The sequence below is a fragment of the Alexandromys fortis genome, unplaced genomic scaffold, assembly GCF_014885135.2.
Source record: "Alexandromys fortis isolate MF-2015 unplaced genomic scaffold, M_Fortis_MF-2015_v1.1 scaffold_25, whole genome shotgun sequence".
NCBI classification, from domain to species: Eukaryota; Metazoa; Chordata; class Mammalia; order Rodentia; family Cricetidae; genus Alexandromys; species Alexandromys fortis.
In genome coordinates this window covers 14,205,984-14,229,726 of record NW_026067904.1, presented here as the reverse complement: position 1 = coordinate 14,229,726, position 23,743 = coordinate 14,205,984, and the positions used below count along the sequence as shown (strand labels likewise).

The 23,743-nt window shown below is 43.1% G+C and overlaps 1 protein-coding gene and 1 pseudogene across 4 annotated transcripts in view; one reads left to right on the top strand and one right to left on the bottom strand.

The window, feature by feature from the left end:
* Window positions 1-6,507, bottom strand: part of Trappc8 (trafficking protein particle complex subunit 8) — an 82,783-nt gene extending 76,276 nt beyond the window's left edge. For 3 of the 4 annotated variants that reach the window (XM_050134908.1, XM_050134909.1, XM_050134910.1), the window contains exon 1: window positions 6,037-6,507. In XM_050134908.1, coding sequence (XP_049990865.1) covers window positions 6,037-6,193 — 157 coding nt within the window. In that variant the 5' untranslated portion in view covers window positions 6,194-6,507. The remainder of the gene's footprint in view (window positions 1-6,036) is intronic. The other variant, XM_050134911.1, reaches the window with a different exon arrangement.
* Window positions 6,508-18,790: 12,283 nt separating this feature from the next.
* LOC126497058 (histone-lysine N-methyltransferase EZH2-like) overlaps window positions 18,791-23,743 on the top strand; it is a 42,037-nt pseudogene continuing 37,084 nt past the window's right edge.

Here is a 23,743-nt window from a genome sequence, read left to right as displayed (position 1 = left end):
GAAGATTTAATAGATTCCTAGGACAGCAGTGAGGGTGATAATAGATGTTTCCTTGGCAGAAGAAGGAAGGTCACAGACCCTCCTAAGTTGTACCAGAAGATTTTATCTAATTCTATTAGAAAACCGTTTATGGACATTATGGAGGGTAATAACAACGTGTAATCTATTATAAACTCTATCCATATTTACAGAGTTGCTAACACAAGGTAGGGTATAATGGGCATAGTATATGCAATTAGTCCGGAGATGAAGAAAATGTTTTATTTGTAAGTTATGGTACAGGTAGTGACAATATAATACACTTTCTGACAGTGGCAAGAAACTAGGTAAATTTAGGAAGTGGTCACCTGTGCTCATGCATTGAAGGCTACTTTCCACTTTCTCTTCCATCAGGTTAAGTGTGACTGTATTAGTATTGAGGATTTTGATCCATCTGGACTTGAGTTTTGTGTATGGGAATAGATACGGATCTATTTGCATTCTTCTGCATGTTGATATCCTGTTATGCCACCACCCTTTGTTGTAGATGCTTTTTTTTTCCAGTGTATAATTTTGGCTTCTTTGTCAAAAATCAGGTGTTTATAGTTGTATGAATTAATATCCAGATCTTGACTTGATTCAATTGGTTCACCTGTCTGTTTTTATGCCAATATCAAGCTGATTATTGTAGCTCTATAATAGAGCTTGATGTTAGGGATGGTGATGCTCCCAAAAGTACCTTTATTGTACAGAAAAAAAAAAAAAAAAGAATTAGCCTCTGATTTATTTGGGAGCTGGGTGGCCAGGTCCCCCAAAAGAACAAAAGATAACCAACAACAAACATCAAGAATATACACAACTGTACAATAAAAGAACTTCTGGAGGCATCATAATCCCTGACTTCAAACTCTACTACAGAGCTACAATACTGAAAACAGCCTGGTATTGGCATAAGCAGGAGGACCAATGGAACCGAATAGAAGACCCAGATATCAATCCACAAATCATTGAACACCTGATCTTTGACAAAGAAGCAAAAATTTTCAAATGGAAAAAAGAAAGCATATTTAACAAGTGGTGCTGGCATAACTGGATATCAACATGTAGAAGAATGAAAATAGACCCATATCTATCACCATGCACAAAACTCAAGTCCAAATGGATCAAAGACCTCAACATAAAGCCAGTCACGCTGAACCTTATAGAAGAGAAAGTGGGAAGTACACTTGAACTCATTGGCACCCCACTTCCTAAACAGAACCCCAGCAGCACAGACACTAAGAGAAACAATAAATGGAACCTCCTGAAACTGAAAAGCTTCTGTAAAGCAAAGGACACGGTCAACAAGACAAAATGACAGCCTACAGAATGGGAAAAGATCTTCATTAACCCCACATCAGACAGAGGTCTGATCTCCAAAATATACAAAGAACTCAACAAATTGGACACCAATAGATCACATAATCCAATTTAAAAAAAAATGGAGTACAGACCTGCCGCACACCACGGCCCTGGTCTGTGCTCTATGCGCTAGACCCCAGTTCACGAGCTTTGGGAAAGGGGCTGGAGGTTGAGAACACAGACGCAGAGACAGACACATGCAGACCGTCAATCACTGGTATGAAAAAGCCCCTCTTTATTAACACCATGTAGACTTAAACACACTGCAGTCAGTGGTCAACAGGTGATATAATCCCATCCTCTTATCCTCTAACTAGGCACAGCTTCTAGTAACTTATATTAGAAGGTTCTAGGAGGGAAAAGCAGCTGAAGGCCAGGACTCGTTAATCCCAACAGAGACCTAAACAGAGAACTCTCAACAGAGGAATCTAAAATGGCTGAAAGACACTTGAAATGTTCAACATCCTTAGTCATTGGAGAAATGCAAATCAAAACAACTCTGAGATTCCATCTTACACATGTAAGAATGGCCAAGATCAAAAACACTGATGACAACTTATGCTGGAGAGGTTGTGGGGAAAAGGGAACACTTCTGCATTACTGGTGGGAATGCAAGCTGGTACAACCCCTTTGGACGTCAGTATGGCAATTTCTCAGAAAATTAAGAAACAACCTTCCTCAAGACCCAGTAATACCACTTTTAGGTATATATCTAAAGGATGCGCAATCGTGCCACAAGGACATGTGCTCAGCTATGTTCATAACAGCTTTGTTTGTCATAGCCAGAACCTGGAAACAAGCTAAATGCCCCTGACTGAAGAATGGCTAAGGAAAATGTGGTACATTTACACAATGGAGTATTACACAGCAGAAAAAAATAATGACATCTTGAATTTTGCAGGAAAATGGATGGAGCTAGAAAACATTATTTTGAGTGAGGCAACCCAGACACAGAAAGACAATTATCACATGTACTCACTCATAGGTGGTTTTTAAACATAAAGCAAAGAAAACCAGCCTACAAACCACAATCCCAGAGAACTTAGACAACAATGAGGATAGTAAGAGAGACTTACATAGATCTAATCTACATGGGAAGTAGAAAGTAGAAAAAGACAAGATCTCCTGAGTAAATTGGGAGCATGGGGACCTTGGGGGAGGATTGAAGGGGAGAAGGGAGAGGCAGGGAAGGGAGCAGAAAAAAATGTAGAGCTCAATAAATATCAATTTAAAAAAAGAATATACACAAAGTCTTTCAACTGTGCTTAATTGGCATAGTCATTGCATTTAATTCTTAAAACATGGTGAGGAACCCTAAATGGCTCTCTTATCATCTAACTTATATGTACATGAGGCCTAATAGCTACTTTTAAGGTCCTTCACAAAGAGTACTCCAAATTTCTTCTAGCAACCATTTTTTCAGTGTATCTTTAAACTATGTGTTTTTCTACTGAAACTTAAGTCTCCTGAAAATACTTGACTATTCTAAGCCAAGGTTGATCTCAGAAGTCAGGGCAAATTTTTGAATATTCTATTTGCCATTAACTCTTTGAGAATTACATACATGTATATATTTTTATGAATACATTTTATCCACACCCTCCACCTGTCCTTATCCCCTCCCATATCTACCCCCAGACCCCTCCCAACTTGATGTTCTACCAATTTTTTATGCTGCCACTACAGTCTGTATTTGAATCATCTTTGAATTTTTTCTTCTTTTGTGAGTGTTTCCTTACATAATTGAAGCTGACACCAAGCAAGCAATTCTCCTACCTCAGCCTCCAAAGCACTAGGATTATAGACAAGTACCATGCCAACTTAAACTTTTTAAAAATTCATACCAACTCATAGACTTATAGACTACAAACTCAATGATCTGTCAAACAGGCCTAGCTCAAGAACTCAAGACTGCCTCATAAGTACCACTAGAAATGAAATCTAGAGGTCCCTTACTGAAACTCCAGCTTCTCCTCTCCGGGCATCTCCTCCCCATTTTGTACCCCAGAAGACAGCTTTCCCACAACGCTCCCCTAACCACTGACTACAATTTATACCTTCTGACCTAACCATTTGATGGTAGTCTTAACTGCAAACCTGATAGGCTCTACAATCACTTGGAAGACTGGGCATGCCATTGGAGGGTTATCCATCTTGACTGTAGAGGAAACTATCTCCTTAAAAGGGATCTTGGACTATATAAAATGGGAACCGAGAGCTAGCTCTAGTCTGTAATCACTCCTGGCTCCTGACTGCGGATGCAGTGTGACCAGATGCTTCAGGCTCCTGCTTTCTTCAATTCTCTGCCATGATGGACAGTATCTTCAGCTGAGAGACAAAGTAAACCCTTCCCTCTTTACAGGTGCTCCTGTCAGAGTATTTTATCATAGGAACAAGAGGAACTAAGATACCATTCTACCTCATTCCTTCCCCAACTCCCAACTAAGCAGTGATTGCTTTTGTCTTTCTACCACCTCTCTATCAACCGCCTCACTGCACACGCAGCAAGAGAACAGAACACAAGAGGATAGAAGTTCACCTCTATCACTGCACTGTCCAATGAAGGCAACGCCATCATAGAAGGCCTACGGAATCCTGAAAAATGCACTACTCACAAAAGAGGATTATTTTCACATAAAGAACGCAGAATTTAAAAAACTTTGCAACAAAAAAAAGAATGCAAAACCTCCCACTTACATCTTTTATATTGGATACTTATTGAAATAAATCTGCCAAAACTTTGGAAATACATGGGTCAATTAAGTTATACTACTAGAACTAATCCCACCAAGGCTGGGAATATACTTATGTGGGAGAGAAAAAAGGTTAGTGCAAGAGGTACAAACAAGTTCAATCTTCAGCACCAAAAGAAAACATCATTTGCTACTATTTTCTTTATGTATTTTAGCATGTTTACCATCAAGTCTCCTAAAGACTGCCTGAGGCATGTAGATACACTAATCAACAGTAAAGCGCTATTTTTTTTTTTTTTGGATAAACATCGTAACTAAATAACACCAGTTATTTGATAAACAAAAATTTATAAGTGACCCCTTCATGGTAAACAACTGTTAAATTTCCAAGGAACTGTACCTGCTTTTTTGCTATGTTCTGTTTGAAAGATCGGTTAAGCCAGGTGGTGGTGATACACACCTTTAATTCCAGTACTCAAAAGGCAGAGGCAGGCGGATTTCTGTGAATTTGAGGCCAGCCTGATTTACAGAGCAAGTTCCAGGACAGCGAGGGCTACACAGAGAAACCCTGTCTCAGAGAAAAAAAAAGATATCGGTTAAACTACACTTGGGGGTATACTTAAAAAATATTTAACTTTTAAAAGAATCAATCTCTCTCTTTCTCTCTCTCTCTCTCTCTCTCTCTCTCTCTCTCTCTGTGTGTGTGTGTGTGTGTGTGTGTGTGTGTGTTGGATTCCCCCACAGAGCTAGAGATACAGGAAGTTCTGAACCACCACTGGGAATCAAACTTTGGTCCTCTGAGAGCTATATGTGCTCTTAACCACTAGGTCATCTCTCTAGGCCCTTTGAGTAAAATTCTAAGTATGAGCTTTAATCATTAATTAAAAAAAGCAAAAGCTAGAGAAAGAGCTCAAGCCCGTAATCTTAACACTCAAGAGGTTGAGATGGGGGACTGCCTGGAGTTTGAGACCTACAAGTTACATACATAGAGTGAGTTCCAGACCAACTTGGCTTAGAGTAAAACCCATTTTGAAAATTAACAAAAATGAAAAACAATGAGGGAGAAAGAAAAGTATTATTGAATATGAATGTATTTTTCATGATTAACCATCAATATGAAAAGGACAAAATGCGTGAAAACTGTTCTAACCCCATAAATTTAGATAACTTGAAACATCTACATTGTTACTACAATTTATCCTTTGTCTTTTTTAAAACTTTTTTATTTTTACTTTTTTTCTCTTTAGGTATTCCTGTTGGCCTCAAACACGCTGCACAGCCCAGGAAAGACTTAGACTTCTTCTCTTCCTGCCTCTGCCTCCGAGTGCTGATCCCAGGAGAGCGCCAGCTAGGTGGTACTGAGGACCCAGGTGACAGAGCTTCCCGCCGGCATGCTAGGCTGGACTCTGCCCACCGGGCGACACCGCAGCCCCCATCCTTTATTACTCATGTCATACTTTGTGCTTGCTCTCCTGACACTGGGCAAGCTGCTATATAGCTAAGAACGTGTTGGAATGGTGGAAAAGGGAAAAATAAACAGTCAAACTGAAGTTCCGCCAGGATGAACTCCAAGGCTAGACCAATGTCATGAACAAGAGAACGTTAACACTCGACGAGGGGACGTGACTGATCTTCACTCTTAAGCTCCGTTCTGGAGGCTGCATCTTGCTACCTTAACTGTCCAGTAGGTGCCAAATCCTGTCGGGTGACTGCTAACAACAGTCTCGACTCCCTTGTGTCGGGCTCAAGTTTATCTCTACGACTTAAAGACCTGGCTGGTCCCGAGGAAGAAAGCGTCCGTAGCCGGGCGGCCGCGAGCGCGCGGTCTTGACAGCCGCTCGCCGCCCCTCGCCAGCCGCAGCCCCGGGCGGCCGCCCCTCCGTCCTGCACTTGCTCCCCACTTCCTTCTCCCGGCCACGGCCCGGCTTCAGCCCGATGGACGAGGAAGAACAACAGCACGTACCTTCGGAAGTGAGGCGAGAGAAGGGCTTGAGCAGCTCGGCGAAGCTGAGGTGGTTGAGGCGGGTGAGCCGCTCGGCTTCGTCGCTGCACAGCGCGGCGACACAGGGAATGAAGGAGTCGGGGATGAGCTCCTGCACCGACTGCACGCACTGGGCCATGGCCGCAGCCGGGCGCCCGGCCTCCGCCCCGCCTCGGAGCCGAGCCTGCCGCAGCCGCCTGCCCGGCCGGGTGCGGCCCCACTACGAAGCCTGCAGCCGACTGCGCGGAGCCGCCGCTGCTCCGGCTTTTGGGGCCCGGGCTCGTCGCTGCCTCCTCTCAGCGCTCCCCGGAGCTTTGCATCCCACCCAGCAAGTGGGGACGCCGACCACCGCCGCTCGGTCCTCCCGACGGCAAAGCCTTGGTCACTGTCCGGCAGGAACCGCCATGTTGGGCCGAACCCTGACCCGCCGGCAGCACCACTCCCGGCAAGCCCCGCGCGCGTCCCTCACGTGATGGTGTCAAAGACGCGGTAGGGGCGGAGCCGGGGCGGAGGACTGGCAAACGGGCGCTACGGAAGCCGGTTGGAAGATTGGAACCGGAAATACTGTGACGAGTGGGTTTCCCTACCGGCCAGAGGCGGGGTTGTGAGGCGGGTGGGCGTGGCCTGGCGAGCAGCTTTTGGCCAGTTCTCCGGCAGGTGCGTGGCACGTCTGTCAAGGTGATGGCTGATCGCGCAGGCCTGGCCTTCTTGGCGTCCCCAAAGATCTCATCTGGCTGCAGTAAGCTACTGATGTGATAACTTCGCGCTACTTTCTGACTGGTCGTCCCGCCTTCCCCGAGGTGGGCGGCGACCGCTTGCCCGAGAAGGGGCTGAGGGCAGGTGCCTAGGGGTTCCCTCGGCGGCGCCTGGGACGACTGAGTCTCCTCTGAGCAGCGTCACGCTTTTAGAAGCGGACTGCCACAGACGCGCTCAATCACCGAGCAGAAAAATGTGCTGTTGAGGGCGCTTTAGTTAGCATGGAATGTAAGGGGAACGTTTTACTGGATCTCTGGGGAGGGATGCCTTTAAATATCGTCAGTCTTTTTTCTTTCTTTCTTTCTTTCTTTCTTTCTTTCTTTCTTTCTTTCTTTCTTTCTTTCTTTCTTTCTTTCTTTTTAAGACGCAGGCTAGGGTGCCTTGCACTTGTTTCTCACACATCGCGTTTCGGCTGTTTGGATGTCTTGGAACTCCTGCTTCAGTCTCTGTAGTACTGGGGTTACTGGCTTTCACGACCACGTCCGGCTCCGCCTCTCCTTTTCCTTTTTAGGGTATTTACTTTATAGCAGTGGAGAAACCAGTACTTATATACTGTGTGGCTGGCCATCCTTGCATACTTCAGACTTATCAGCCCACATAATGACATGACCCAAGCCTAAAAGGGAATAGCTAAAAGGTAATTACCAAAAGCTTGTCACAAGACAGAGGGGGAAAGAGAATTTTACCAGACCAGAGACTGGGCCTAGCGGTGGCTATTAGCAGAGGCATGTAGATCTCTTTGAGTATGAAATCACTCTGGTCTATGTAACAAGTTACAAGCTAGTCAGGGCTGTGTGGAATTACACTGGGCACCTTAACCCATTGGGGGGGGGGGGTGCTTTTATTTGTTTGTTTTTTCGAGACAGGGTTTTTCTGTGTTACCACTCTGGCTGTCCTGGAACCACAGAGATCCGCCTGCCTCTGCCTCCCAAGTGCTGGTTTAAAGGAGTGCGCCACCACCGCCCAGCTTTACCAGACTTTTTTAAGTACAGAGTTTCACTCACTATGTCTCCTCAGCTGGCCTGAAACTTGCTATGTAGACCCAGCTGCCCTTATACGCAGAGATCTGCCTGCCTCCTCAGTGCTGGGATTAAATATGTGCTACCATGCCCAGTGGCATCAGACTTTTTAATCAAGACTTTTGCAACATCAAAACAGAAGTTAGTGGGGACAGAGATGGCCCAGTGGTTAAGAGCAATTACTGCTTTTGCAGAGGACCTAAGTTCAATTCCCAGCACCCACATTAGGTAGCCCGCAACTGCCAGTTCCAGGGTACTTGACAGTCTCTTCTGACCCTTAAGGGCACCTGTACTTATGTGCACATAGACATGAGCATGCATACTATAAATAAATCTGGAAAGAAAAACAAAATCGGATGTGGTAACATATGTCAGTAACTTCAACCGAGTAATTCCAGGCAGGAACTGCCAGTTGTGGTGGTGCACACCTTTAGTTCTAGCACTCAGGAGGCAGAAGCAGGTGGATCTGTATGAGTTCGAGGCCAGCCTGGCCTACAAAGTGAGTTCTGGGACAGCCAGGGTTATGCTGAGAAACCTTGTCTCGAACACTCCCCCCCACCCCCAAATCGTCTGAAACAAGATTGTCAGCCTGAAATACAAAACAAGACCTTACCTGAGGAAAATGCAAACTGAGCATAGTGTAACATGCCTGCCATCCTGGCACTGGGAAAGTGGAGGCAGATAGACAGTGTTCAATGCCATCTTCAGCCACGTAGCAAGTTCCAGGTTAGTCTAGTTGGATTTTCTTTTACTCTAGCCACACGTTGGGACGCCAGCATGTTGTTGTTTGTTTTTTATTACTCTTTGGCTCCTTTCGGCTTTTGGAGGGACCCACAACCCAGGTCCCAAATCACACACAGAGAGACTTATATTTTCTTATGAATGCCCAGCCTTAGCTTGACTTTTTTCTAGACAGCTTTTCTTAACTTTAAATGATCCTGTCTACCTTTTGTCTCTGGACCTTTTCCTTTTCTTACTTCTACACATCTTACTTTTACTTTACTCTGTGGGTGGCTGATCCCTGACATCCTCCTCTCCTTGTCCTCTTGTTCCTTTGCTTTCTCCAGATCTTTCCTTCTATTTACACTGTGCCTGCCAACCCCGCCTATCCTTTCTTCTGCCGTGCTGTTGGCCGTTCAGCTCTTTATTCGCTCATCAGGTATTTTTAGATAGGCAGAGAATCACAGCTTCACAGAGTTAAACAAAAGCAACACATCTTTACTAAACAAATGTTCCAGGGCATAAACAAATGTAACACACCTTAAAATAATTTTCTACAACAAGTTAGTTGTAAATGCATGAGACTCTGTATTTAACAACATCAAAAAATATATCTAGGCAGTGGTAACTACACCTATAATCTCAACATCTGGAAGACAGAAGCAGGATCACCAGCACAAGTTAAAGGCCAGCCTGGTCTACAGAGCGAAAGGGGTGGTGTGTGTGTGTGTGTGTGTGTGTGTGTGTGTGTGTGTGTGTGTTATAATTTCTGAAAGGTCTGGGCTACATAATACCCTGTCTTAAAAAATAAATATAAAACATGCTGGTAGGGCACTTCTCTCTCATGAAGTTCTGGGTTTGATCCCCAGTTATTTAAAAAAATTTAGCCAGGATGTGATTGGTGGAGGTACATAAATGTAATCCCAGCACTCCAGAGGCAGAGACAGGCAGAGATCGCTGTGAGTAAGAGCCCAGCCTGGTATACAAATCAAGTTCCAGGACAGCCAGAGCTGTTATACACAGAGAACACCTGTTAAAAAAAAATAAAATAAAATAAGCCAGAAGTTAAGGTTTTACTAGATTAAAGTGTAGGTAAAGGAGAAACACAACTCACAGGAAAGGGGGCGTGCGACAAGCCTAACCCTAGACTTCCTCTCACATCTCCGCTTCCATCTTCATTCCTAGGGGGCCTTTCTCCGCAGTGTAGGACCTGCCCACATGCCCAGATCCCACACTCCCATTTTAACAAGTTAAACAGAAATGGAACTTCTCATTCCCAGAATCAGTCCGTCAGTAGCAGGGAATGCTTGTGATTTGTTCCACTCAGACCATCTGCCTTGCCCTTAAGTCAGTCAAGCTCCAGGAAGGTTATTGTTATCTATGGCCAATCCTGGCCATAAATAGCTCTGCTCTTCTAGGAAGGAAGATAGGATTTACGACTATCAGACTAGAGATGGAAATGTTTACCAGCCAAATACAAAAATCATATATCCCGTTGGGCAGTGGTGGCGCACGCCTTTAATACCAGCACTCGGGAGGCAGAGGCAGGCGGATCTCTGTGAGTTCGAGACCAACCTGGTCTACAAGAGCTAGTTCCAGGACTGGCTCCAAAACCACAGAGAAACCCTGTCTCGAAAAACCAAAAAAAATAAAATCATATATCCCACCACAAGCTAATCATTGGCTTCGGTATAACCACACATTGCCTTCTTCCATAGCTACGATTTTAAGAATGCCTCTACCCAATAATTATCCCCTTTACTACTGAAAACAGACTCATCTACCTGGAGGCAGCCATACAGAAACCATCATAGCTAATCCCAACACAGGGATCTCTGGATGTGGTTCTTCATAGTCTGTGACCAATAGCATTCTGTTTATTTATGAGACAGGCCCAGACTGGCCACCAACTCACTTTATAGTCAAGGATGACCTTGAACTTCTGATCTTCCTGCCTTCACTTCCCCAGTGCTAGGATTTCTCCATTTTGTGTGGTTCTAGAGATTTAAAGCAGGCTTTCATTCATGCTAGGCAGCAATTCTACCAACTGAACCACATCACATTCCGGACAGCCAGAGCTTGTTACATAGAGACCCAAATATTATTTCAAATTTTATTATGGGAATTTATTTATTTGTATTTGTTTATGTGCCCATACATATTATACATATGTGGGGGTCAGAGGACAACCTTTGTCTCCTACCATGTGGGTCCTGGGAATAGAACTCGGGATATCAGGCTTGGCAGCCAGCATCTTCCTAGGTCTACATACATACATATAGAAACTGGGTGAATTTAATGTAGTCCTCAAAGTCACCAGGTAGTAGAGGTAGACCTTGAATTCCTGATCCTCCTGTCTCTTCCTGCTGGGGTTACATGAATGTGACACTGTGCCTGGCCTCTAGCTGTTTAAAGTGAAGACATAGGTGTGGATACAGCTCAGAGGTAGAGTGCTCGCTTAGCATGTGCAAGGCTATCGGTTTAGTCTCTAGTACAATGAGAAAGAAGAGGGAGGGTATCAAATCAAGCTATTGGTTCTTCTGTTAGTGCCATGCCCACTACTTTTTTGCAGTATAATAAAGAGATATGTTTTCTTTGTTAGAAACAAAATCAAATCACAAAACTATCATTCAATAATTTCACAACCCACTGGACCCAGTAAGTTCTAGACTACCCTTATCTCCCAAGGGGGCTGGAAATATTAAGGTTCAAGGTTCTGTTGCTAAGTCAGAAGAACCAATGAATGAAGAGAATAAGTACAAGTCAATAGTAGGTGTCTCCACACTGTGCCAGGAATGAGGCACTATGCAGGATGCAGGTCTAGCTGAAGCTCTCATGTTTCTATACCTCCTCTGGACACTGGCTGTGCTTATATTACATGTATTTTGAATAGTTCACTGTGTCCATAGCTTGGTCATATCCTACCCTCAAAGCCAAAGGGACAAAGTTGGCCACAGATGAGTAAACACTTGTTGAACAAAGCGCAATGGTGGAGCACCTCAAAACTGAGTCATTAGGCAAGTCTGTCACCATTGTACATCACAGAGTGTACTCAGACAAATCCAGGCGATATCTTCCTGCTGAGGTAGGAATAACTATCCACTCATTGCTGATAACTGTCTTAGTTGGCATTTCTATTGCTGTGAAGAGACACTATGACCATGGCAACTCTTACAAATGAAAACATTTAACTGGGAGCTTGCTTGTAGTTCAGAGGTTTAGTCCTGTCATCATGGCAGGAAGCATAGCAGCTTGCTGGCAGACATGGTGATGGGGAAGTAACAGAGTTCTACATTCATATCTGAAGGCAGCAGGAAGAGAGTGACACTTGGTCTTGTTTGAGCATCTGAAACTTCAAAGCCTATTGACAATGACACACTTCCTCCAACAAGGACATACCTCCTAATAATGCTACTCCCTATGAACTTCTGGGGGTCATTGTCAGTCAAACCACCACACTGACCAAAGGAACCATTCTACCAGGCTTAGTGAACCAGGATACTTACAGATGCGTAGATCACTGCTAGTCAGCCGTGTGAGTGATGACACAGGAAAGCTGCAGCCTTGAAACTGCCTATACCGCCTTCAGTCACCATGTTCAGATGTGGGGAGTGAATGATGGGGCAATTAACTTTCCTGGACAAACAACGTGAAGTTAGAAACAGAATTAGCTTCCCTTCATGCCAGGGGCTTCACTGTGAGGAAGTTGCTTTCCCACCAAGCTTTCTTGCTCTGAACACACCCACAGACATTTTGGCTTACACTCATAAATGGTGTTTGTGCTGGCTAATCTGATGTCAACTTGACACAAGCTAGAATTGTCTGCAAGGAGGGAGCCTCAATTGAGAAAACTGGATGTAAAGCGTTTTCTTAATTAGTGATCAATGGGGAAAGGCCTCACATATTGTGGTTGGTGCCATCTTTAGGCTGGTGGTCCTGGGTTCTATAAGAAAGCAAGATGAGCAAGCCATAGGGAGCAAGCCAGTAAGCAGCACCCCTCCATGGCCTCTGCATCAGCTCCTGCCTACAGGATCCTGCCCTGCTTGAGTTCCTGCCATCGCTGCTTTTGATGATGTGTTATAGAGAACTGTGAGGAAAATAAACCCTTTCCTCCTGCAAGTTGCTTTTGGTCATGGTGTTTCATCATAGCAATAGTAACCCTAACTAAGACAGTGTTATAGCAAGATGCTTGTCACTTTACAAGACATTTATCTTTCTGAAGTCTCACATTATGTTTTTTATGCTTAGAAAGTTGGTGTTAGGGACTAGAGAGATGACTTAATAGTTAAGAACACTGCTGTAAGGCTAGAGAGATGGCTCAGTGGTTAAGAGCACTGATTGCTTTTCCAGAAGACCCAGTTTGATTCCTAGTACCCACATGGCAGCTCACAACCAGTGACTGTCTCCAGGACCTGACACCTTCTTCAGCTTCTTCACCCTCTTCTGGCACCAGGCAGACGTAAACATACATGCTGGCAGTATACATATGTCTATATACATAATTTTGTTTGAAGAGAGCACTACCACTCTTCCAGAAGAGCTAAGTTTGGTTCCCAACATCCATGTCTGAGATCTCATAACCCACATATAACTCCAGCTCCAATGGATCCATCACCCTCTTCTGGCCTCTGTGGGGTAACATTAAAAATAAACCCTAAAATTATTTTTAAATTTTGTTATGTGTTTGAATGTCTCTAGTCCTCTGCAAGAGCATATTCTCTTAGCTCCTGAACCATGTCTCCAGCTCCTAAAAAGTATTTTAAAAAAACAAAGTTGGGGGACTGGAGAGATGGCTCGGAGTTAACCTCTCTTCCAAAGTTAACCTGCTCTTCCAAAGGTCCTGAGTTCAATTACCAGCAACCACAAGGTGGCTCACAGCCATTTGTAATGGGGTCTGGTGCCCTCTTCTGGCCCGCAGGCATACACACAGACAGAATATTGTAAACATAAAAAAAAAAAAAGTTGGGACTAGAGGCCAGTAAGATGGCCAGGATGTTTGTCCCCAAGACCCACATAGTGGAAGGAAGGAAGGAAGTACTCCACACAGCTGCCCTCTGATCTCTGCATGTGCACTGCGACACACACATGTGTGCACTTACACTCATATACTTCATAGTAGATATTTCATGTTGATGCTAGAATTTGGGGGTTCATTTAAAGTTGAACACCTAAGTCTACTGTTCAACGCACTGTAATTCTAATCATTCTAAATCAAATGAAGTGTACAACAAAACTGTAACTGCTTTCACTTCTTCCAACAGTAGATGGTGCTGTTGAACATAGTAATTTGTAATTATAAAAATTTGTAATCTCAAATATATAGTTATAACATACAGACCTAGGTTCAGTTCTTAGCACACACATAGTAACACACAACTGTTTGTAATTCCAGGCCCATGGGATCCAGTGCCTTTTGTGGGCACTGCACACCACCACACATGATGCACAGACACTTACAGGGAAGTCACCTGTACACATAAAATAAGAGGGAAACTTTTAAATTAATTACACTCAAATATTTTGTGATATGCTAACTGAAATAAAAGAAAGGTTTAAATATATAATTTATGGAGTGTGAATGTAGCTCAGTAGTAAATCATTTGCCTAAGTTACAAAGGCCTGGGTTTAATCCCTAACACCAGAGATAGAGAGAGAGAGAGAGAGAGAGATCAGGGCAGGCCTATGTAGCTTGAGAGATATGTCAGGACAGGCACGTGTAGCTCAATGTTTGTCTGCAATGGCATGTACAGACTCTGGGTTCAATCCAGTACCCAACACATACATATATGCACACGATACATGCATATGTTATACGTTCACATACAATAAACCTGTATTCTATGTGTTGGTTCATATTCTTTAGCAGCTTTGGAGATCAGACAACTTTATCTTTACTAGACCGAGTCCTTTCCTCCTGTGCTAACCTTAACTCTGGCTCATATCTTTTGTTTTATTTCAGTCAGATCTTCACATGGCCAAGGCTGTCCTTGAAGTCATGATCCTCCTGCCTCCACTTCCCAAGTGTTAACATTTTGTAGAGGAGCTTAAAACACAGCTTGGCAGCTAAATTAAGCGTGCTTGCTACTCTTCCAGAAGATGCAGAGTTTGATTCCCAGAACCTGGCTCAGACAGCAGCTCTAAGGGGTCCAAAGCACTCTTCTGGCCTATGCTGGGCTTACTGTTCTAGAGGTAGTGGGACTTGAGAGAGTGGAGCCAATATGTGAGGCAGACTAAAGTCTCATGCAATAGCCAACTTTATTCAGAGCGTCAAACAGTTTATACTCTGAGGGTTAGGAAAGGTCATATGAGTAAAGTTCTCAAGAGTTTAATCTGTATACAACCACAAGGACAAGCCATACAATACAGAAACCATGCTTTTCCGTCAAGACTCTTCCAGGGCAGAGCGAGAAAACATATTCTAAGAACAGGTCTGTATTTTGAACAAATTGAGGTACAAGACTCTTAGCTTGTTTTCTTGGAGTTTTTTCACAAGTACTCAGAATTCTCCTCACAGAACTCCATTCTTGGACTGTGTTCAAAACGAAGGCATCTGCACATGCATGGCACAACTTACACACACACACACACACACACACACACACACACGAGGGAGAGAGAGACAGAGAGAGAGAAATTTTGAAGTTATTTAAGCTAGTGAGATGGTTCAGTAAGGAAAGGCATTCCCATTCAAACAAAAGCCGGACAGTGAGGCACAGACAGATATTTCCAGAAACTTCGCACACATCAGATACTGCTCCAAACCCTAATTTGTAACAAGGCCAGGGCTGGGTCAGTGGTTAGGAATGCTTGCTGCTCTTGCAAGGGGTCTACAGTTCAGTTTCCAGTACCCGCATTTGGTAGTTCACAACCACCTATAATTCCAGCTCCAGGGAATCTAGTACCCTTATCTGGTCTCCATGAGGACAGGAACAGATGTGGCAATGTGGCACACACACCACACCACACCACACACACACTCACACACAAATTCAATTTAAAAACTTTAGAACTGTTGAGACTAATGAGTCCTGGCCTTCAGCTGCTCTTCCCTCCTAGAACCTTCTAATTAAAGTTACTAGAAGCTGTGCCTAGCTTAAAGGACCAGAGGATGGGATTTTCACCTGTTGGCCATTGACTGCAGTGTATTTAAGCCTGCATGGTGCTAATAAAGAGGGGCTTTGGTATCAGTGTTTAAAGGTCTGCGTGCCGGTCTGTCTCTGCGTCAGTATTCTCAGCCTCCAGCCCTTTGCCCAAAGCTCGTGAACTGGGGTCTAGCGCATAGAGCGCAGACAGGGCATAGAACAAAGCCAACCATGATATTTGCAAATTGTGATTCTCAAATTGGGTGGCTTTGACTGCTCTCCGTGGTTCTGAACGGGGCTTACTCATCAAGACTCAAGCCTACTTCTCTAATAATGTTCCTGCATAAATCCTTCTTCTGTGCTGGCAGGCAAAGTAAAGACAAAAATATCAATAAAAGAAAAACAGAGAAAACAGAAGAAGGGAGATAAGTACAGTGGATAATTACTTACAGATTCGGGTATAAAAAAGAGGAAATTCACTTTGAGATTTTCAAATACTTTGAAATACTATCCAGCCTGGCCCAGTGGTGCACTTCTTTAGTCCCAGGAGGCAGAGGTAGTTGGATCTCTGTGAGTTCAAGGCCAACCTAGTCAACATATGAACTTCCAGGCCACATAGAATTACTTGATGGAATCTTGTCTCAAATTAATTAACTAATTAATTAAAAAAACAAAAAGTTTTAGTTATCTAATTGTGGTGACACACACCTGTAATTTAATGCTTAGGAGGTGAATCAAAAGTTCAAGCTCATCTTCAGCGCTTCAAGGATTACTAATTAACTCTAAGTTACCAATAATGAACAAGTGTTAAATTAAGGAAAGAAATAAAAGCACTTCCCCTTGGAGTCATTGAACCAAGAGTGCATCTACATTTGAATTCTCTGCTTTGTGTTCCCTGTGTCTTCTATCTACTGTCTGTCTGTTGCATGAGTCTGAATCTGTGCGTGCCTCTGTGTGTGTCCCTGTGTGTCTGTCTGCTCTGCCTCTGTGCGTCTGTTCCTAACAAAGGGTTTCCTCTTTCTTTATTGAACAACATAAAAAGCATCACATGGGGATGGAATGGGAAACTTACAGAAATATATAATAATTATTCTAGGAATTAAGTCACTATTTCCAACTGACTCAGAAATAAACATCATTGAGGATCAACCAGTATCTGCTTATGCTAGATTTTAGGTTACTTTCAACTTCTGTACTTACTGCTTTCAGCAAATGGCACACGTGCAGTATCTGGGCCAGGTATGGAAGAGTACATAACATTACAGCTATGCATTAGCTGTAATTAGGCAAGCTTGTAAAAGTTGATTACATGGGAAATCCAAAGCAAGTAATGTTGCTTGTTATATTGTTCTGTTAACCTCAGGTTAAACAAGCAGTTTGAGTACACAGTAGGCTGGTAGTCTAAAATCCTAGGTGTATTAATAGCTCTGGCTGTGAGGTTCAGCAAAAGTTCCAGTCTTTTAAAATATAAGAGATATTCTCAGAATACATCATTGCCACAAGCATCAAAAGGTTTGAGGCCAGACTTGGCTATTTGAGGCCTTGCGAAGGGAGGGAGTTCTAGCTAATGTCAAAGTTACAACAAACTAAGTCCCATACGCCATATTCACACCCATTAAAAAAAAACTACTGGAGAATTTTTTTTAATTTTTGAAAGTTAATTATTTAATTTTATGCCTATGAATTTGCTGCATGTGTGTATGTCCCCTGTGCTTGGTTCCATGGAGGTGCTAGCATTACAGAGGTGAGTAATGTCCAGCCTCAACAGTCAGTCTTTCCAGTCAATCTGAAAATGTCTGCACTGTCTGTTAGCTGGGCATGTGTTATTGGGGATCTGATTTTTCTCTCTCTTACAGCAATGGGCTGGGTTAGCAATGAGCAAACTATTTTTAAGAATTATTTTATGCAGGTCACTGTGTTTGGCATTCGGTTGAGTTATGTCCAATACCCAGTGGGACATCGAAGGCAGTGGAGTCCTGGCAGTGGGGACAGTGTGGGCTGGTGTGTGGGACAGAGTCATCATGGGCCAGGCTGGGAAGAAACCAGTTTGCTGGTGGAAGTGTGTGAAATCAGACTATATGAGCCTAGACAGTTTAAGAGGTTTAGAAGAGCCAATGAAGTAAAGACTGTTTACTTCCAATTGTCAGAAAATTTTGGAAAGAATGGAAGCCCTAAACCAAGAACGGAAGCAATGAAGGATTCCTGTCAGTGACCCAGGGACTAGATTTTCCAGCACAACTAACTCATCTGGCTAAACACCCTGAATGCAGTCGCATCAGGCCCATGATGTATTATTGTCTCCCTGACAGCAGAATTTTATAGTAGAAGATGGAACTGTTTTACATACCATTCTTTGTATGGGGAATGAAGTTCTAGATCAGGATGGCACTTTCACCGAAGAACCAGTGAAAACTGGGATGGAAAAGTGCATGGAGACAGAGAATGTAGATTTATAAATGGTGAATTTTTGTGGAGTTGGTAAATGTTCTTGGCTAATAATGATAATGACAACGATGATGATGGAGATGATCCTGATGAAAGAAAACCCAGAAATATCTAGAGGATAGTCAAGATGAGAAAATTGCCCACCTTGGAAATCTTCTGCTGATTAAATTTTTGGAGCTATTTCCTCAATGTTTCCAGATGAGGGTACAGCAGAAGAATATATATATATATCAATCATCAGGCAGCAGCTACCAGGTGCTCTGCCTCCTGAATGTACCCCAAGCATAGATAGCCCAAACGCTAAATGTGTTCAGAGGGAGCAAAGCTTACGTTGACTTCATACACTTTTCTGTAGGTGATGTTTTAAGCATGACTGCTTCCTACATCTCTTCCATGCAACACATAAGAGCAGAACACAGAAACAGCTCTAAATAACAAGCCTCATGGAACAGTGTTACCAGCAATTGAAGGAAGCTCAGGAGGTTGCTGCTATCCTCACTACTGAGTGGATAAAGACATCACCCCAATGCCCAGGGGCCATAGAAGAGGAAGACTTCCTAATAACAGTAGCAGCCCATCCCACACCTCCACCGTCAGTGTGCTAGAGTCAGAGAAGCCGGGACTGAAGAGGGAGAGAACAATGAGGAAGAAGAAAGAAAAGATGAAACTTGCAGCTCCTTGGAAGCAAATTCCCAATGTCAGACACCAATAAAGATGAAGCCAAATACTGAAGCTCCCGAGAATGTGATGTGGAGTAGTGCTGGAGCCTCTGTGTTTAGAGTGCTCATTGGTTCTTCTGAGAGTAACTTCTGTGCCATTGCTAGGCTAATTGGAACCAAAACATGTAAACAAGTGTATGAGTTCAGATTCAAAGAGTCCAGTGTCAGCATGTGTCCCCACTGAGGACATGGGCACTCCAGTGTTAGCATGCACTCCAGTGTCAGCATGTGTCCCCACTGAGGACGTGGACACTCCAGTGTCAGCATGTGTCCCCACTGAGGACATGGGCACTCCAGTGTCAGCATGTGTCCCCACTGGGGACATGGACACTCCAGTGTCAGCATGCATTCCCACTGAGAATGTAGACACTCCAGTGTCAGCATGTGTCCCCACTGAGAATGTAGACACTCCAGTGTCAGCATGTGTCCCCACTGAGGATGTGGACACTCCAGTGTCAGCATGTGTCCCCACTGGGGATGTGGACACTCCTCCAAGAAAGAAGAAAAGAAAATACCGATTGTGGGTTGCACGCTGAAGGAAGATACATCTGGAAAAGGATCAAAGCCGCCTTCCTGGATATTGCTGTAAAGTACAGTATAACCCTGGCTCTCCGAGAGTGTGACCCTGACCTCTGTTTTACATGGAGCTGCTGACCACTGGGACAGCAAAAACATGTCCTGCAAGGACTGCAGTATTTGGTGGGACTCTAAAAAGCACGTATTGCTGTCACCATCTAATGTGGCAGGCTGAGGGATCTTTATCAAACATCCTGTGCAGAAAAAAAATGAGTCCACCTCAGAATACTGTGGAGAGATTATTTCTCAGGATGAAGCAGACAGAAGAGAGCAAGTATATGACAAATACATGTGCAGCTTCCTGCTCATTTTTTTTGTTTTTTGTTTTTTTGTTTTGTTTTGTTTTCAAGACAGGGTTTCTCTGTAGCTTTGGTGCCTTTCCTGGAACTAGCTCTTGTAGACCAGGCCGGCCTCGAACTCACAGAGATCCACCTGCCTCTGCCTCCCGAATGCTGGGATTAAAGGCGTGTGCCACCACCGCCAGGCCTTCCTGCTCATTTTAAACAATGACATAACCCACAAGGACAACAAAATTCATCTTGGTAACCATTTAGTAAATCCAAACTGCTATGTTAATGCTGGTCACAGGGTATGCATCTTTGCTGAGAGCCATCAGGCTGGTGAAGAGCCGGTTTTGGGTTATAGTTATAGCCAGGCTGATACCCTGAAGTATGTGAGCATCAAAAGAGAAAGAGAAATCCCTTGACATCAATACCTCTTCTTTTCCTCCTGAAACAGCTACCTAAATTTAAGGAACCTTGAGTACTGTAGGCAATTTAGAAAAAATGCAGTTTGAATTCTGAATTTGCAAAGTACTGTAACAGAAATTTATAGTGATGAGTGATCAACCTTTTGTTGCCTTCTTACCAGCTGCAAAGTGTTTTGTACCAGTGAATTTTTGCAATAATGTGCAATATGGTACACTTTTCAACTTTGAATAAAGAATACATCAACTTGTAAAAAATCATTTTATGCATTAGATCTTATTTATATTTGTGTGACATGTGCATGTGGGAGGTATGTGTGATGTGTGTGTATCTGTGTGGTGGAGGGGATCTGTGTGGTGCATGTATGTATGATACAGTATGAGGTATGTGTGGTATATGTGGTGTGCGTGTTAGATAGTTTTATGTCAACTTGACACAAGCTAAAGTCATTTGAGAGGAAGAAACCTCAGTTAAGAAAATGCCTCTATAATATCCACCTGGAGGGCACTTTCTTTATTAGTTATTGTAGTGGTTTGGATAGAAATGGTCCCCATGGCCTCATATATTTGAATGCTTGGTCAGTAAGGAGTGACACTACTTGACAGGGATTAGGAGGTATAGTCTTGTTGGAAATGCGTTACTGGGAATGAGCTTTGGGGCTCCAAATGCTCAAGAGTGTCTCTTTCCTTTCTTCTGCCTGCAGATCTGGATGTAGAACTCTCAGCTCCTCCAGGACCATGTCTGCCTGAGTGCTACCATGCTTCCCACTGTGCTGATAATGGACTAAACCTCTGAAACTGTAAGCAAACCCCAATTAAATACTTTACTTTTCAAGATTTGCTATGATCATGGTGTCTCTTCAGCAGTAGAACATTGAATAAGACAGTTATTGATGTAGGGGGTGGTAGACCAATATGGGTGGTGCTATCCCTGGACTGGTGGTCCTGGGTTCTATAAGAAAGAAAGTTGAACAAGTTGTGTTGAGCCCACCAATAAGCAGCACTCCTCCATGACCTCTGCATCACCTCCTGGCTCCAGGTTCCTGCCTTGCTTGAGTTCCTGTCCTGACTTCCTTTGATTATGAACTGTGATGTAGAAGTTTAAGGTGATTAAATCCTTTCCTCTGTGGCATGCTTTTTGGGTTGTGGTGTATAGATGGAAGTTTCTGTTCTGCCTGGTCCCACATCCATTAATCTCAAATAAACACACAGAGGCCTATATTAATTATAAACTATTTGGCCTATTCCTCAGTCTTATTACTAACTAACTCTTACAATTTAAACTAACCCATAATTCTTGTCTATGTTTAGCCACATGGCTTGGTACCTTTTCTCAGTAAGGCATTCTCATCTTGCTTTCTCTACGTCTGACTGGTGACTGCATCTCTGCCTTTCCTCTTCCCAGAATTATCCTAGTTCGGTTGCTTCACCTATACTTTCTGTCTGGCTACTGGCCAATCAACATTTTATTACAACAATAAGCATGATAAACTTTACAGTGTATAAGGGCATTATCCCACAGCAGTGGTGTTTTATCACAGCAATAGAAATCCCAATTAAGACTGTGTGTGTGAAGCCGGGCGATGGTGGCGCACGCCTTTAATCCCAGCACTCGGGAGGCAGAGGCAGGTGGATCTCTGTGAGTTTGAGGCCGGCCTGGTCTACAGAGCTAGTTCCAGGACAGGCTCCAAAGCCACAGAGAAACCCTGTCTCGAAAAACCAAAAAAAAAAAAAAAAAAAGACTGTGTGTGTGTGTTGTATGTGTGTATGTGTCAGTGTGTGTATGTGTGATGTATTTATGAGTGGTATTGTGTTAAGGTGTGTGTGTGTGTTGTGGTATAGTGTGTATGTAGTTAAGTACAGGTGAGTGCAATGTCTGTGGCAGACAGAAGAGGGTGTCAGAATCCCTGGCAGATTCCTGGTCGTGTGAACTGCCAGATGTGAATGCTGAAATTAAGCTCTGGTAGTCTGCAAGAGCAGGAAGTGCTTTTAGCCTCAGAGCCATTTCTTCTGCCATGAAATGTAAATTTCAGATAGAATTTATAATATTGAACATATTAAACACAATATTAAACAACAAGAGATGAAGTTCTTATTTTAGAACAAAACACCACTTCCTATTATCTATTTTAAAATTGACATAAGCTGTCATTGGATAGAAAATGAAATAAGTTGTTTGTACCTTCCTTTAAGACATTTTTGTGTCTCATAGGCTGACCTTGAACTCATTAGGTAGTGAGGATTATCTTGTCCTTCTGATCCTCCCACCTCTGCAATTACTGGCTTCTTGTGGTTTTATTTTGTTTTAAGAAATATTTTTACTTTTACTTATGGGTATGTGTCAGTGTCATTGTGTATCTGCCACTTGAGACCAGGTGACTTCCGAGACTAGAAAAGGATGTTGGATCACCTGTCGCTACAGTTACAAGTGGCTATGAGTCTCACCTAACATGGTACTAGGAAGCAAACTCAGGACCTCTGGAAGAGCAGTGCTTGCTATTAACTGATCTCTATAGCCTGGTGCCTTTTAACTGATGATCCCTCAGTTTCCAAAATAGAACAAATAAAACAAAAAGCAAGTGATGTAGTTTGGATAATTCAGGCAAACAGGGTCATGCAGTTGGAATTCCATGGTTTGTTTTCCCCACTGCAGTCACTGGACTTTCCCTTTGTCTATATCCTGTTTGAAAGATGTGATCATAGGCTAGCCTGTGAAGCCAAAGGACAGCTCACTCCCTTTGGACTTGACCTTACCCTTTGTGCGCCTACAGCCTTGTTTATAAAAACCACAAAGATTAGATAAGCAGTAGAGATATCTATAATCCAAAACTGCTCTGGGCTTTTATTTACCTTGGAGATTATGATTTGCATATTCAAGCAGTGCTCTGGACTTTATCAAAAGACTGGAGCAGAAGCTGATCCAGGACTCTTCATTCTTTGCTAGAACAAATGTCCTAATCCAAGTGTCTAAATTATCTAGGTGTTCTTTTTTTTTTTTTTTTTACAATGCTGTACTAACAGGTCTAGAACCAGAACACTAAGCTGTCTAATTTCATTTGTTTGTTTGTTTGAGACAGGGTTTGAAGACTGGATAGCCTGGATCAAAGGTTGTGCCCCTACACCAGGCTTAAACCTCCTAATTTCAGAGGTGATACTGGCACAGGCAATACAGCTTAGTGATTGGATATTTGCCTAAGGTACACAAGGTGCAGGGTTCAATACAATAAAAATACAATACAAAAAAATGAGAGTGAAATATAGGTTTGAAACCCAGTACCAAATAAAGCTAGGTGTGGAGGTTCCACTGGGGAGGTGGCTGCAGAAAGATGAGAAGTTCAAGGTCAACCTCTGCTACAGAGCTAGTTCATGGGTAGCATGTCTCAAAATAAATAAGTAAATAGATAAGATAATAACACATCTAAATATATATCAAGTTGTTATTGATTTAAAAATCTAAGAACAAGAAGTAGTCTTTCTACAAAGGTATAAGGATATTACTATACATGATGACTCACATCTGTAATAATCCTAGGCCTCAAACTGACGCAGGAGAATTACTGTGAGTTTGAGGCCAACTTGAACTGTCAAGTAAGATCCTGTCTCACATAAAATGAAACAAACACAGTTTTACCATAGAAAATGCAAATATGGTTTGACATCTGAGAT